Below are 16,172 nucleotides of genomic sequence, written 5' to 3' on the forward strand. Positions count from 1 at the left end.
CACTCTATCTGTTCCTATACAGGCAATCCTGAGAAGTGGAAGCTTAAGCCCAGCATTCAGTGGCCACGTGAGCACACTAGAGAACTGCTGCATAGGCTCAGAAAACATTTGCCATGCCTTCAAACCATTCCGGATCCAAGCTCGTGTCAGAAAGCTGGCTCTTCTGTTGTCACTGAGCTTCCTCTTTAGTCCAGCCTTTCAGCACCTTTCAGTCTGCCATTCCTGTTCAGTCTCAACACAGAACATTTATCACTGGGAAAATCAGGAATGGCTTCAGAAAAGTGGCATTTGACTTAGAATTTTCTTCTTCTTCTTCTTCTTCTTCTTCTTCTTCTTCTTCTTCTTCTTCTTCTTCTTCTCCTTCTCCTTCTCCTTCTCCTTCTCCTTCTCCTCTTCCTCCCCCTCCCCCTCTTCCTCCTCCACCTCCTCCTCCTCTTCCTCCTCCTCCTTCCCTTTCTCCTCCTCCTCCTTCTTTTTCTTCTTCCTTCTTCCCTTTCTTTTTCTCTACTCCTCTTCTCCTCTTTCTCCTTCTCCTTCTTCAAGTGTATGGGTGTTTTGCTAGCACTTATGTAGAGTACATGGTGCATGGAGGCCAAAAGGGGTGTCAGATTCCCCTGAAACTGGAGTTACAGATGGTTTGAGCTGCCACTTGGGTGCTAGAAATTGAATTCAGGCCCTCTGAAAGAGCAGCCAGTGGGCTTAACATCTGAACCATCTCTCTAGCCCCCAAAGTTTCTATTGTTATATTTTTGAGATAGCATCTCATACTGTAGCTCAGGATGGTATGGAACTCATTATTGAGCCCAGGTTGACCCTGAACTCTTGGCAATTCTTCTGCCTCAACCTTACAAGTGAAGGCATTATAGACCCATGGTGAATATTTTATTTGTCTTGATGGACAGATAAAACTTCATTGGCTGGCAATAATGGAATGAATGAAAATACCATTTCTATGGGGAATAGAAAATGATGGTTGAAGAAAGATGCTTTGAAATCAAGTCAGACTCTGATGGGGAGTCCAGCGACTGTTTGGAATGGATGATATTGAGGTTGCCTTGGTCAGAAGTGACTGGCTAACATGGGGAATCCTAGGGTTGGGAATATGAGCATTGATCTGGATGGAGAATTTAGAGGCTGACTGGAGGTAAACACCTATGAAGTTCCATGTGTGGCGATGGTGGTGGTGATGGTGGTGGCGGTGGTGGCGGTGGGAGTAGGAGTAGAATTCCAGGGGCTGCCTGGGATAGGGAACTACAGACTGGGTGGGCTGTAAGATCACAGAGCTAGAGAAATACAGAAGGACAGGGATGGAGGAATGGTCTATAGACAAGTTGGAATGAAAAAATCAAGAGATTGTCATGGGGCTGGAAGGATAGGGAATGGGATATTATTTGGGGTTGGCAGACTAGAAGTATAGAAGTCTGAGTTGGCCAAGTCTTGAGACTGCCTGGGATGGGTGCTCTGATGGTTTGGATCTTGGGCCTGACCAGCGCACATTAGAATAGGTTGGAGGGCTTCGTTAGACTGTTAGGTGAAGCCCCCAGGACGGCCCAAATGGAGATATCTCCTACAGACTGAGCTAAGGCTGGCCACCAGCTGAGGTGCCAGTGTCTTGGGACTGGTCCAGCTCGGGTGCTGGTGGCTACTGCAGGTGGGGCGCGCGGGGGCGGGTCGGAAGAGATGGGTGGGGGCAGGGGCGGGGGGCGGGCCGGGCAGCCGGGGCGGTCCCGCGCGGCCGCGCTGCGCAGTGACTCCGCAGCGGGCGGAGCGCCGTGGGCCGCGTCCTTCCTAGCCCTGGTGGTGGTGGTGGCGGTGACGGCGGCGGCGGCAGCAGCCTCAGCTCCTGCGCCCCGTGCCGCCGGCCCCAGCGCTGTCTCCCGGGCCCCCTAGGGCCCCCGGGCCGCCGAGCCCGGTGCGCGCCCTCGCGTCCCGCCGGCCCCCTCCCCCGGCTGGGCCCGGGGGAGGGTGGCGCCGTGAGCGAGCGGGGACTGGGCTCTCTTGCCCATTCCCCTGTCCCTGGGCCGCCAGGATGGAGGCGGGGTCCGGTCCCCCGGGTGGCCCGGGATCTGAGAGCCCCAACCGGGCGGTGGAGTACCTGCTGGAGCTGAACAATATCATCGAGAGTCAGCAGCAGCTGTTGGAGACCCAGCGGCGGCGAATCGAAGAGCTGGAGGGCCAGTTGGACCAGCTCACCCAGGAGAACCGCGACCTGCGGGAGGAGAGCCAGCTGCACCGCGGGGAACTGCACCGGGACCCCCTTGGCGCGCGGGATAGCCCTGGCCGCGAGAGCCAGTACCAGAACCTGCGCGAGACCCAGTTCCACCACCGCGAGCTGCGGGAGAGCCAGTTCCACCAGGCGTCCCGGGACGTGGGCTACCCGAACCGGGATGGCGCCTACCAGAACCGGGAAGCTATCTATCGGGACAAGGAACGAGAAGCCTCCTATCAGCTCCAGGACACTACCGGCTACACAGCCCGCGAGCGCGACGTGGCCCAGTGCCACCTGCACCACGAGAACCCAGCCCTGGGTCGCGAGCGTGGCGGGAGGGAGGCTGGGCCAGCGCACCCGGGCCGCGAGAAGGAAGCCGGCTATTCCTCTGCGGTGGGCGTGGGGCAGCGGCCACCGCGGGAGCGGGGCCAGTTGAGCCGTGGCGCATCCAGAAGCTCCAGCCCTGGCGCGGCCGGAGGTCACAGCACCAGTACCAGCACCAGCCCGGCTACAACCCTCCAGAGAAAGTAAGAAATGTGTTTGCAACCCTCACCCCACCCTTCCCTTTCCCTCTAGATTCCTCTCCAACTTATCTGGCGGATAAAGTATATGAAGCCCATGCCTGATTCCATTTCCTGCTTCTCCTGTCCCAATCGGGAGAAGCCAGGTCCTCCTCAACCAACTAACAATGCTTTCGGTAGCCACTGCACACTGGTTTGAGCAGATGAGCGCAGGCTGCTGCTTTTTTTTTTTTTTTTTCCTCCAGAACCAAGACAGTTAGAGACTAAAGCAATCCCCACTACCTCCCTCCACTTCTTCAATCCCCGGCTATATCCTTTCTGGAGGATGGATTAGATATATTTTTTTTAGACAGAGGTGGTATCAACTCAAAGCCCCAAAGGAGAGAAACACTCCTACACACCTTTTTGGGATTTTTTTTTTGGGGGGGAGGGGGTGTCTAGTCTTGTCTAGAGGCAGATGGGGACCAGAATGGATTCTGATGGCTGAGATATCCCTCTGAGGGGAACTGCAGCACATCTTGGCACGGAGCGGGGGGAGTGATGGTGGCAAAGATGGGGGAGCAAATATGGAAGCTAGGCCCTTGGTTAGTTTCTCAAAGTCCAGCTGGTCTCCACCCTTCAAGAAAAACAACACCCATTTAAAGAGCCCTACCAGGAAGGGAAGTCCGTAGCTCTCCCATCTGTTGGATCAGCTTCAGTTCTGGTGCTGGGGTCTGTACGTATGTCCGAGACAGGATAGGACTATTTTCTGAGTTGATGGGACATGGGCAGGGTCCACTTTTCCCATAGAGATCCCATTGTGTGCTGGTTGGGAGAAAATGTATTAGGCTGTGAGTCAAGGGCATGAAGACTCACAGGGATGCCCTAAGGGCTCTCCTCTTGCTTTGCTGCTACAGTGGAAAGAACACTGAACTGGGAGATAGAAGAACTGGGTTTCCCTTCCAGCTCTGTTGCAGATTGGCTTTGTGACCTTGACTGAGTCCGTTCTTCTATCAGTCCATCATTTCCCCTATGTTTCTTTTAAATGCAAGGTGTGCCAACTGAGATTCAATGGGTGTCTTACTAACCTAGCCACACCAAAGAGCAAGTCTGAAGTCCTTTAGCAAATGGCCAGGCTTCCCCCTCCTCTCACTGCTCAGCTGGTCCTACCATGTGCCACAACTAGTGGAGTGTCTCTTGGAGGCTGGGCTGGGGGTGGGGAAGCCTTCTGCCTCAGGAAATCTGCCGGGAGACAGCTCTCTGCAACTCCCCCATGGTGAGGCAGCAGGCTGGGGTGCTGGGTTGAGATGGCTGGGCCCCAGGAGCAGCAGCTGCAGCTTGAGGGCTTGGCTGGGCTCCACTGCAGTGCACCCTTAGCTGAGTGTTGGGGTGGAGGGACAGCCCCAGAATGGGGGCAGAGAAAGACTGGATGGGGCATTGTGGTCCTTGAACCTGGTTGCAGACTTCTCTAGAGAGGTCAGGCCTGTGATGGAGGGAGCAGCCCCATTATATATGACTTCAGGAAGCAGATCCAGGAACAGTGGGAACATTTGAGATAAAAATCAAGAGAACTTTTCAACCTAGCCAGTTGTGATGCAGTAGATTGCTTCAAGGGATGGGGGTAGTAGCTGGCCCGACACGTCCAGTCGAGGCCCAAAGTGGGTCCGAGAGAGCTGGAAGAAGCATGTAGTTCCTGACTCTGGCATTAAGCCCAGTGAAAAGACCGGAATCTTCCTCAATTTCAGAATTCCGTTGCTTTCAGATTCTCCATCCTGCAGACATAGGTCTGAATTTATTGGCTGGCTGGAAGCCCATTTGCCCTTCTGCCACCCTTGCAGGCCTGCTTCGGACGCCTTCCTTCTTTTTTGTGCACTTTCCAGGTCGCTTGTTGGAATCCCTTGCGTCACATTTCCTACTGGGCTAATAAAGAGGTTTAAATGGCACTTTGAATGTCTCTCAACTACGTATTAACTGCTTGCCTATCTGTGATTACTTCATTTGGGCTTCGCAGCAGAGCATCAGCAACTCCATTTTAGAGAAGGAGAAACTGAGGCTTCAAGTCGAAGGGGCTTTATTCAAGGTTAAGCTACTAGTTGCTAATGGAGCTGGGACTAGAATCGAAAACTGCCTATCTTAAAGGCACCTTACTTGTTCCCTAGCGCTTAACCCCTAGGAGTCTTGGCCTCAGGACCTGGTGGGGTACTGAACTCAGAAAAACCGAGAAAGCCCTAGGTATCTTCAGGTTTTGAACTAGAAGAGATGGGTCTGGGGTGAGTGGAGGAGTCGATGGGGGAGAATAGACGGCTACCTTCCTCTTTCCCATCTTCCTTCTCACCGGGTGTCAGGAGAACCTGTAGCCATTGCAGTAACCAGTACTGCTGCAAGCGACTCCCCTGCTAGGCCTGTTCTGGGTTTGTAAGGAGTGGGTGAGAAGGCTGCTGTTGGAAGCGCGGGCAGGCAGGGTGGGAGTTCAGCAGCTGGGGCTGCAGCATTGGGGGAGGACAGGCAGAGCTGCTACAGGCTGGGCTCTGCTGGGCCCCAGGCTCCCCCTGGTGGCAAATTGGGGAGAAATGGGGGCCTGGGTCAAGCGCTTGGTGGGAGCTCAGTCTGCCTAAGACTCAGTTCTCCCAACCACCCTGTGCGCCTGTCACTACCATCATGTCACAGCATAAGAAGCTGGGGGCTCAGAGAAGTAAAGTGGTCGTATCGGAGGTCGCACTGATAACATAATGTACACAGCGTATTCCTGTGAACTTTGCCTTCTTTGCTTTGGGTATCCTCCATCCACATCCGTAGCATATACCCAGAACTCCTATGTCCTTTCATACTGCTCTCCTGGACAGGTTCCAGGATGCCAAAATCTATTCTGGCGTGCTCTGGGTGTGGTCTTCCTAGTGTGACAGAAAGCAACATGAATCCCTACCTCCTTCTGGTCACTGGCACATGAGGATTTAGTTGTTTGCTTACTAGTTGTTGATCCTGACTGATGGTTATCTTTTTACATGGAACTGTCACCTCCTGCCATGATTTTAAAAGAGATCTTTTTTGTTACTAAGCTTGGTTTGACACCCCCCCCCCCGCTAGTTCTGACACCTAGAATGAATGATTTCTAGAGGCTTGGAGCCACTGCTGAGTAACCCATGCTGAAGAGAGCTGTGTTCCTACATTGTCTGCATGGGCCTAGCTCCACCTCTGCTGTATGCAGTGGTGGGCTGAAGCCAATATGGTGGTAACTGTCTATCCTCAGCCCCCACCCACCCTGCAGACTGGCTCACATTTGGATACTGAACCTAGAGAGGCCAGCCTGCTGTTCTTGACACCCAGGGCGATGCGTGGTCTATCACATCACTGCTGAACTATCGTCGGCTGCAGGTGGTGAGGTGTCAGCATGCTGTCTACAGGAGCTGAGGCCAGAGAGAGAGAGAAAGACACACACAGAGAGAGAGAGAGAGAGAGAGAGAGAGAGAGAGCGCGAGCAAGTGAGCGTGAGCGCAGGGAGAGGCTCGGGGGAAGCCTGGCTCCTTTGGCATGCTGGATTCTTTTTCTAGGGTGTCTCTCCGTCCTTTCAGGAGGGAAACTGCTTACTGCCCCTCCACTGTGTTGTGAGCATTATGCTGGTGTGGGAGAAAATGATAATGTTGAATTTCATGAGAATTAGGAGTCTTGCTTCTCTGTCTGGATCTGGGGCAAGAATGGGGTTGTTGTCATCCACAAATATTTCTTGGCTGTATTCAGAGAGCAGGAGGGGCCACCAGGCTGAGCAAACACCATGCTCTTGGCACTTGCAGAACTCTCTTCCCACCAGCCATGAAGACAGGGTTGCGGGCTTAGTCAGGCCGCAGACACAGTACTGAGGAGGACAGAGTAAACAGAAGGGGTGGGGTTTCTCAGAGGATAGAAGGATCAAGACAGACAAGGCTGCTGCTTGAGGATCTGGGCAGTAGAGGAAGGTGCTTTGAAGAACCAGCTGGGCATAGTCCCTTGGTGTCTAGTTGAGATGTGTGCCAGAAGGAAGACCTCAGACTTGGTGTCTGCTGACTGGTCTTCCTCTGCCCACCCCCACCAACTATGGCCTCTGCATTTGCTGGGGGCCTGGTAAAGCCTGGAGCATGGTATTGATTGAGTGAATCTCAGCTTCCTGTGTAATAGGCACTATTCTATGCAGCTTTATGTAATAATAGCTAATATTTTCCTACTGCATTTACTGTGTGCTGGGCACTTCATTCTAAGTGCTTCCTATATAGTCGTTCTTTCTGTTTTCACACGAATCCTTTCATGTAAATTGTTATTAACTCCATTTTACAGGGGAAGAAACTAAGGTCTAGGAAGTTCAGGTGACATAGCCAAGGTCCCTAAGTGGCTAAGGGACAGGACTGCAGAAGAACTAGACGGAACCCAAGCGGCTGGGCTCCAGGGTCTGTAGCATTCTTGGCATTCTTACTCATCTGGCAGCCCTGTTTCTTATCTCATTTCCCCAGAATCCTTGCCAGGTGGGTGTTATTGTTCTCCTCATCTTTCAGATGAGGAAGTGGGGATCGGAGAGGAGCAGCGAGTTACACAGCCGGCTGAGACCTAGAGCTGTGTGGCTTCCAGTCCTTCAGTGTGCTGTTCCCTTCCGTTGGTGGGGGTTAGACATGAACTTTAGGTGTGACTCTGGTTTTCCTCCCACAGAGGTTCCCTCTCACAATCACCCCTGATTTTTTCCATGGTGTCCTGAGAGATTACTCCTCTTTTTCTGTCAAGCCTCTGATAAATCAGCTGGAGCCAAGCCATGTCTGCAGTCTGGCTCCTATGTTTTCGTTGTCTTTCTGTTTCTGTCCACAGATTCCCCTTCTCTCATTTTTATAAATCTCTTTTCTACAGACCATGCTTGAGTTACCCTGGCCTTGTATTGTCTCATTAGCCCACCCAGGCCTTCCTTCTGATGGCCTCTGTGGCTTGGCTAATATCCTTCCCTTCTCCTCGGTTGCTTACTATTATGTCTAAGTTGAATTAGCTGACACCTCTCCTATCTTTATTTAAAAACAAATACTTTTATTTTATTTTATGTGTATGACTCTTTTTGCCTGCGTGTATGTATGTGTACCACATGTGAGCCCCTGGAGGCCAAAAGAAGCTATTAGATTCCCGGGAACTGAAGCTGTGAACTACTGTGTGAGTTGCTGGGAATCAAACCTGAGTCTTCTAGAAAAGCCTCAAGCACTCCTAACCACCGAGCCATCTCTCCAGCCCTTGTTGGTCCTTTGTGATGCTCAGTTTAGCCTTTTTATTTTATTTTTAACTTTAATTTTTATTTTATGTGTACGGGTGTTTTGCCTGAATGAGAGAGAGGGCTTTGGATCCCCGGGATCACAGTTACAGATTGTGGGTTCTGGAAATTAAACCTGGGGTCATCTGCAAGAGCAACCAAAGCTATCAACTACTGAGCCATTTCTCTAACCCCAAGTCTAGCATCTCTGTCTGACTGTCTGTCTGACTCTATCTATCTTCTTAGTTGTTTATATCTTGTGCCTCCTACTAGCCTCTAAAACAGTGGTTCTCATCCTGTGGGTCTTGTCCCTGTTGGTGTTGCATGTCAGATATTGATAGTATTACAGTTCCTAACAGTAGCAAAATTACAGTTATGAAGTAGCAACTAAAATACCTTTTTGGTTGGGGGTCACCACAACATTAGGAACTGTATTCAAGGATCACAGCGTTAGGAAAGCTGAGAACCACTGCTCTAAAAGGAGTCAGACTTAACTGACATGTATTGAGTACATATTATAGAGCCGATTCTGTGCTTGGTGCTGGGGGCATAACAAAGGAGTGAAGACTTTGGAAAGACATCACATAGCACGTAGTTAGCTGCTCAATCAATTCTGAATAGACATAAGAATGTCTGGTTAAGTCCTGGTGAACTATTGGCCAGGTCCTTCCGTTTTTCTTTATTCTGGACTCCTGTTGAGAGAAATGTCAACTTCAAAATCCTCTTGGCTTTTTCCTCTTGCTCCCTGGAGGCATTTGACTTGGGTTTTTCTTCTTCTTACACCCAGTGGTCTCCCAATCGACACATGACAGAGAAGCCGAGTCGGATAAGACTTTAGAGGTATAGTGGCCGATTTGCTCATCACCATCCTTCCAGCATGCCAATTCCGTGTCACGCCACATTCTTGACTCTTGGTGCAAAATCTTCTCTCCTGAGTGAGCCAGGGAGTCCTCTCTGTATGCAGTTTGCCCAATTCCAGTGATGGGTTGTTTACTGGTACCTTTTCTTCATTTCTTTTCCTCTTTTCTCTTTCCTTCTTTTTTTTATTTATTTCTCTCTTTCTTTCATTTTTTGGTATCCATCCAGTCTTTACTGAGGTTTTACGCTAGGCCAGGCACAGCATCTTGGGAGTGGGAGTAGACTTGGCCTCTTTGGCTCATTCCCTGGCAGGATCATGTGCATCGGTCACAGGGGAGAATGAGAACTAGATGTCTTATTTCCTCTTTGAGGGGGGTTGTTGAGGAAAGGATAGTTTGCCAAGTAGTCTAGTTTCCTCCTACTCTCTACCGTCTCACCAAGTGTTCAGTTTTTCGGACCCTTGAAAGCACGTACACAGGAAACCCTTCTCAGATACTTAGGAACTGAAGCTTCTTGGGACCTGGGAACCCTGAGTGCTGCCTGGGCGATTCTGAAGGGAGTGGGATGTTCTGGCACGTAGACTTCATGTGAGGCTATGAGCATCATTTCACTTGCAGGACCTGTTTTTTATTTTTTAGTTTTCCCTCAGCAGGATATGGAGATAAAACTGTATTTTCTAACAAGTATGATTCATACTAACCCCCATCCCCCTACCTCACCTCCACCCCTCAGTGTGTCAGAAACTTTCCTGCATGCTCTTCATATTCATCAAGGTCCTGATCAGGATGGAAAAGCAGAGAGCGGTCCATAGAGAAGAATAAATGATACTGCCCTGCCCCCTAGAGGCGAAGTGTAACAAACAACAGGAAAACAGTCCCGTCATATCCAAAACAAGCCAGAGCTACACGGCTGATCAGGATTGTTCTTCTGATGCTTTAGATATAAATTAATCACCACCGTCATCTAAGAGGTACCCTTCACTCATATAAGATACATTTCTATAGCATAATCTGATTTTTTAGACTATAGGTTTTATTTTCTTTTAGTTAGCACATAAACATTGCAGTGAGAATGTATGAATTTTATGCTTTTTAAAGGGTTAAGATGACTGCTTCCAGGCCTTATGATTGTCTACTGGATTCCAAGATACAGTGCACCACACTTCTCTGAGTCAAACGAATGTTTTCTTTTATATAACCATGTTCGAATTATTGTCATTAGGGACTCGTCCCTGATTAATATGTGTAAGGCCCTGGGTTCATTTTCTGTTGTAGTCCCTGAAGAATAATAAACATTGGTCATGAGGAAGAATCCGAGGAACTCAGTTTATTCCCAGCACTGAAAAACATAATAAATAATGACATTTGTAAGAAAAATGAATAGAACTGGAAATCATGCTAAGCATAATAACCCAGACTCAGAAAGACAAATTTTATGTTTTTCTCATCCACATGCAGAAATCTACATTTCTATATACATATGAGTCAGGGAGATGGCTTCCTGGGTAAAATGTTTGTTTACAATCATGAGGACCTGAGATAGACCTCTCAGCACCCACTAAAAAAGCTGGGTGTGTTGGTGCGCTCCTATAATCCCAGCGCTGGGGAGGTAGAGATAGGGTTCATGGCTCTTGCCAGCTACTCAGTCTAAGCAGTCAGCGAGTTCTAGATTCGACGAGATACCTGTCTCAAGAATAAGGTGGACACATCAACCTCTGGCGTGACCACACACAACACACACAGAGGAACAGATATGTACGTAATTATATATAACAGGACGCAGAAATGGGACTATTTGGAGGGAGAAGGGGACCAGTGGAGGGAGGAGAGAAGAATAAGAGGGTGCACTAGGGGGGTGAATATGAACAAACGATAAAAATGTACATGTATGAAAATGATATAATGAGCCTTTAATCCCAGCACTCAGGAGGTGCACAGATCTCTGAGTTCTAGGCCAGTCTCATCTACAGAGGGAGTTCCAGGACTGCCAGGCTACACAGCCCTGTAAGCAAAAAGAAAAGAAAGGAAAGGAAAGGAAAGGAAAGGAGACAATGAAACTAATTTTAAAAAGAAAACAATGTGTTGAGAGAGTAGATCTCATTTTTAAAAAAAAAAAGAAGAAGAAGAAGAAAAGGCCAGCACACTTGGGTGCCGGCGAGAGAATGATGATGACAATAAACTCAAGTGCCATCCTAGAAGGAAATGCTGCACACCGCAGGAGCTCAGAGGAACAGCAGCCATTCATGAGCAGCAGGGTTGTAAATGTCAACCGTTTGAGCTGGAAGGGCCTGAAGTATGCAGCTGAAGGCGATTTGCTTTGCAGGTGAGAAGATTGCGGCCAGAAGCGACAAAAGACTGTTTAAGGCCCTGCAAGTGTGTGTGGAAGCTAGCCTTCTGACTGGAGGAGTCGCCCCAGTGCTAACGCCCAAGCTCAACGCAGCAGCTTTCGTTGAATGTGCTGCTTCCTGCTCTAAAATCTTAGGAGTGTTTTGTGTTCTACTTATAGAAAACCCAAATGAAAGAAAGAAGAAACTAGGACTCCAAGAGATTGGGTGGCTTGTTGGGGATGAAGCAACAGAAAGGATTCATCTCTTAAAGGGGCTCTTGTTTGAATGAATGGTGGACTGGCCTCCTGCTCTGATTTGGCTCCTCAGAAACCAAGGTGCTTGATTCATAGCTGGGATAGGAACTCTTTCTTCTTTTTCACCACCCAGCTCAGGACCAAACTTCTTGCTGCTGGTTTTTGTCTTGCTAGGACTTGTTTGATGTATCTGAGGCAGCTCAAAGGCAATTTCTGGCTTGACAGCCAGGCCTGGCCACCCCCTGCCCCCGTTTCAATTTTCATATAAAGGAGGCCTGTGCTTCTAAGAAAGACAGACTTGTGTTTGAATATAAACGCTGCCTCAACGTGCTAGATGACCTCAGTGAAGCCATTTTATGTTTTATAAGCTTTTAGTTCCTGGTCTTTAAAATGCAATAATAATGCCTACTGCTTAAGATTAACCGACGTAATTTGAATTACACTCTCTGATGTTTGTACTCAATAAACAATCATTTTTGTTCTCTTTCTAAAATCTTCTGTGGACAGTGATTTGAAGAATCCAGTGCTAAACCAAGCTTCGCTTTTCCTGAAAATGGTGTATTTTCTCCTTGCTAATATGGAGCTTTCATAGTTCATTGTATCTGCCTCAGTCACCAGTTAACTTGAAATATAACTCTAGCATCTCCGTTCATCTCTCTTCCTGAGTTCTTATTTTTTGGTTCAATTTCTGGTCTGTCCTTATCTTGGAGTACGTAACCTTAAATCCTTCATGACTCAGACAGGTATAAATAATTACTGGATGTAAATAGTTGAGTAAATGGAAGGCTGGAGGGGCTGGAATGGTAATGGTGACATTTGCAGAGGACCGGAAGGTGGTGCAGGTTGATCTGGTTGAAAAGACAACTGTATGGATTTCTGGAGGGAGGCAAAGTATTAGTGTAGAGCAGTGGTTCGCAACCTTCCTAATGCTGCAGCCCGTTAGTAAAGCTCCTCGTGCTGGGATGACCCCCAATCATAACATTATTTTCGTTGCCACCTCATAACCATAATTTTGCTACTGTTAGGAATCGTAATGTAAATATCTGATAGGCAGGAAGGATATCTGCTATGTGACCCCTGTGAAAGCGTCATTCCACCCCCACAGGGGTCACGATCCACATGTTGAGAACCACTGCTTTAGAGTGTGTCTAGCCCTGCACTTGACCTCTCTTGCTCCTGCTCTAAACAGAAGCAAACACTAGAGACTAGGACCTCAAATTAGCAAAACTATCACACTCTCTGCTTGGTATGCACAGTGTGGAAGACAGAGAACCCAAGAAAGAAAAGGGACTTGATTTTAGAATTTTAAAAATTTTATCAGTCAGTCAAGGTGGCAGCCACCTCAGCTGGAAGGCTGAGGCAGGAGGATCTCTTAAGCACAGGATTTCAGAACCAAACCTGGGCAACATAGTCAAGACCTCACCTCAAATACAAAAAATGAAAACCAAATCAGCACAAACCGAAGCAGTGTGTGTATATACAATATTATATTTTATTTTTAATTGGCATAGTAATTATACATATTTATTAGGTACACTGTAGCATTTTAATATAGGTATACAATATGTGATCATCAGATCAGGGGGATTAAGCTATATGCAAACATTTATCATTTCTTTGTATAGTATAGCATTTAAAGGCCAAAGGCCAGCTCTTTAGAATCGGCTTTGCCTTGGATTGAGTCAGGACATTAGTCCTGGTGGCAAGCACCCCAAACCTCTGTGCCATCTCACCAGCCTCGTGACTTCATGTTTCTAAGTAGCATGCTTTTAACCGTTATTTCCCCCACTTAGCCACTTAAAACATTATCTTTTTTCTATTTAATTTTCATTAATTTAAAAAAAATGGTACTCAGAGTAATGGATTTAATTATGGGACTTTTTATACATGCTGTCAACAAATCAGTGGGTAAAGAAAAAGTGATGCATGTACAAATGGAATTTATTTAGCTGTAAAGAAAAATGGAATCATAACATTCCCAGGAAAGTGGATGGGACTGAAAATTATGAATTCATACAAAATAGCCCGGGTCTAGAAAGGCAGATCTCACACGTTTTCTCTCATATGCATGCCATATATATGCATATGTATGTGAGAACGAGTATAAGTCAGGAAAAGGGGACTATGAAGAGTGAGAAAGGTCTCGAGGGAGGGGGTGGGAAGAAGACCAAAAGAAGGTAACAGAATACATGGGCCGTGGAGGCTGAAGGAGGGCTAGCTGAGGTGTGAAGAGGGCAACGGGGTGGCGAGGGGTCGGGGAGGGGATTAAGGAAGAGGATCGACAAAAGCATTTGCTAAAATTTCTTTTATCTTATTTATTTTTAGCACTGAACTGCTTCCCCATCTCAAATTGTGATGGTTTTCTCTATTTTTTGCTTTACAGACTATGACTGGGTTAATAGAAACTCTTACTGAGATGTTTGTATATCCAGAATTGCTTGTGTGCTCTCTGGTTTTATTTGGTCATCTAACAGGGAGATGATTGTTATAATGGGTGTCCTTCAAATGTCAAAATAAAAAGCAGTTTATTTGGGGCCACTAAAATGTCATTAGATACTCTAATCCATTCCTCATAGTTTAATTCCTTTCTCCAGCAGCCCTGTGACATTTCGCCTGTGCATGAATGCCAGGCAGCTTGTGTTCCGAGTCCAGCACTTAGGGTGGCAAGGATGGCAGGGATAATTTTGTTTTTATTACTCTGTGTGTGTGATACGTGCGGATGTGGGCCCAAGCACTCTCATGTCACGGTGCGTGTGTGGAGGTCAGAACACAGTTTCAGAGTCTGTTCTCTCCTTCCACTGCGCGAGGTCTAGAGCAAATGTTCTTAGGCTTGCTTGCACAGCAGGCGCCTTCACATGCTGAGCCATCTCTCTAGGCTGAAAGGGTTTTGTTTGGTGTCATTTTATCCCTTGTCTTTTGCCCCGTGGTAATGTTTACCCTTCTCTTGGTCCATGCCAAGGCTAAGTCTGGGTAAGGCCCTCCTGGCCCAGTGGGCTCCCTCCTCAGCTACACCCCCCCTACAAGGGTTGGCTCTCCTTCAACTCTCCCAGCCCTCTGTTTATTTTTTTTCTTTCAGAAATTTGTTGAAATCTCTTACTCACTGATGATGCCATTCTCTCCCATCGTCTTTCCTGATACAAGTATGAGTTCATATTTAATAACCTTATTTCTTTCCTTTTGTTTTACTGAAGGGAGAGATGCACATTTATGCTCTTGAGTTATAGGCTTTGGCTCTAGCTGAGCCTGATTGGAACTAGAAATTATCAGTAACTCCACATTCCTAGTAGCTAAGCTTGGATGACCTCATTTTGACCCTGCGTTACTGTTGGCCCCAGCCAGTGTCATGAGCGTTCCTCTAGCAGCCCTGGCGCATCCCTTCCCTTAACCTCCCCTGCCTGGACTATATCATCAAGGAGCCTCAGCTGCAGAACTTGGGCTCTGGCTCCGTTCAAGCCTCTCTTTTACCTCCGTGGGCGCCCTGTCTGTGACTTGATAGGCTTCTGGCTTTTCCAGGATGGGCTAGGTGCTTGAAGGGCAGCCTGTCTTCTTTATTTAGGCAATGAAAGCAGGTGAGCCAGAAATGATCCCCCAAAACACTGGAAGGGGTGTGGAGGCCAAGTTTAGGCTTATACACGTAAGGCTTGCTCTAGTTGCTCCCCCTTTCACCCACACTTTCCCATCATGGCTGAACCTCCAGCAGAGAGGGGACAAAGTAAGGCCAATAGAGGCGGTTCCTTTTTCCTGTCCCTCCATTCACCTGTAATATCTGTACCTACCCCCACTTTTTTGGATAGCCCCTTTTCTGTCTCTTCTAAATGTGCTTGCTGTGGCTGGAAGGATGGCTCAGGGGTTAAGAGCACTGGCTGCTCTTCCAGAGGACCTGGCTTAAGTTCCCAGCACCCACATGGTGGCTCACAACCATCTGCGCCTCCAATTCCAGGGGATCCAACCCTTTCTTCTGGCTGCTGATGATACCAGGCATGCACGTGGTGCATAGACATATATACAGGCAATACACCCTACCCACAAAAGAAAAATAAATCTTAAATTAAAGCATAAATAAGAAATAAAAGTGCTCGTTAAATGTTCCTGGTATAGGTGCCTTGGGCTAGGCATGTGTGGCGGGGAGATGGGAGACAGGTGAGGAAGGTACATCAGGTCTGCAGGCCACATGGGAGAGGAAGTGCCTCTTGGCTCTGCTGTGACAGAAAGGAGCAGAAGTTGTGGCAGTTAAAGGCATTTGTTGTCAGCATGTAGGATGACACATGCTGACTCAGGAGGCAGAAGCAGGAGGACCACAAGTTCCCCATAAGTATGCACTGCATAGCAAAATCCCGTCTCAAACAGCCAAGCAATCAAAGATTTTCAACTCATATCCTCCGCTTATCGGCTGGGCGATTATGGGTAATTCACATTGCTCCTCCAAGCTTCAGTTCCTGTATCTGTACGATGAGAACAGCTACCTTGCACAGATGTTAGGGAGCTAGCATGAGTCCTGGACCATTAGAACCACATAATAAATAGTACTATTGTTATTATTTGGGTTATTGTAAGTTTGGCTATGATAAAGACCAGTAATACCTGCTTATTATATTTATTATGATTATATAATACCTGTTTAGGATTTAAAGAAGGCATACCTTGGGTGAAGCTCCCGGGTGCTTCCTAGCAATTATAAAGCAAAATTTATATACTGTTGCCTGGTCTTTAAGTCTTTGGTTGTGGTCTCTTGGTTTTCTTCAAGATAAAAACACAATGTGATCTTTGCCTCTTTAGT

At 47.8% G+C, this 16,172-nt stretch overlaps 1 protein-coding gene across 3 annotated transcripts in view; it reads left to right on the forward strand.

The window, feature by feature from the left end:
* Positions 1–1,885: 1,885 nt before the first annotated feature.
* The window catches only part of Iqsec2 (IQ motif and Sec7 domain ArfGEF 2), a 78,826-nt gene continuing 64,539 nt past the window's right edge, over positions 1,886–16,172 (forward strand). For all 3 annotated transcript variants that reach the window (XM_050131215.1, XM_050131210.1, XM_050131214.1), the window contains exon 1: positions 1,886–2,736. In XM_050131215.1, coding sequence (XP_049987172.1) covers positions 2,030–2,736 — 707 coding nt within the window. In that variant the 5' untranslated portion in view covers positions 1,886–2,029. The remainder of the gene's footprint in view (positions 2,737–16,172) is intronic.

This window comes from Alexandromys fortis, unplaced genomic scaffold (genome assembly GCF_014885135.2).
Source record: "Alexandromys fortis isolate MF-2015 unplaced genomic scaffold, M_Fortis_MF-2015_v1.1 scaffold_373, whole genome shotgun sequence".
In the NCBI taxonomy this organism is placed as follows: domain Eukaryota; kingdom Metazoa; phylum Chordata; class Mammalia; order Rodentia; family Cricetidae; genus Alexandromys; species Alexandromys fortis.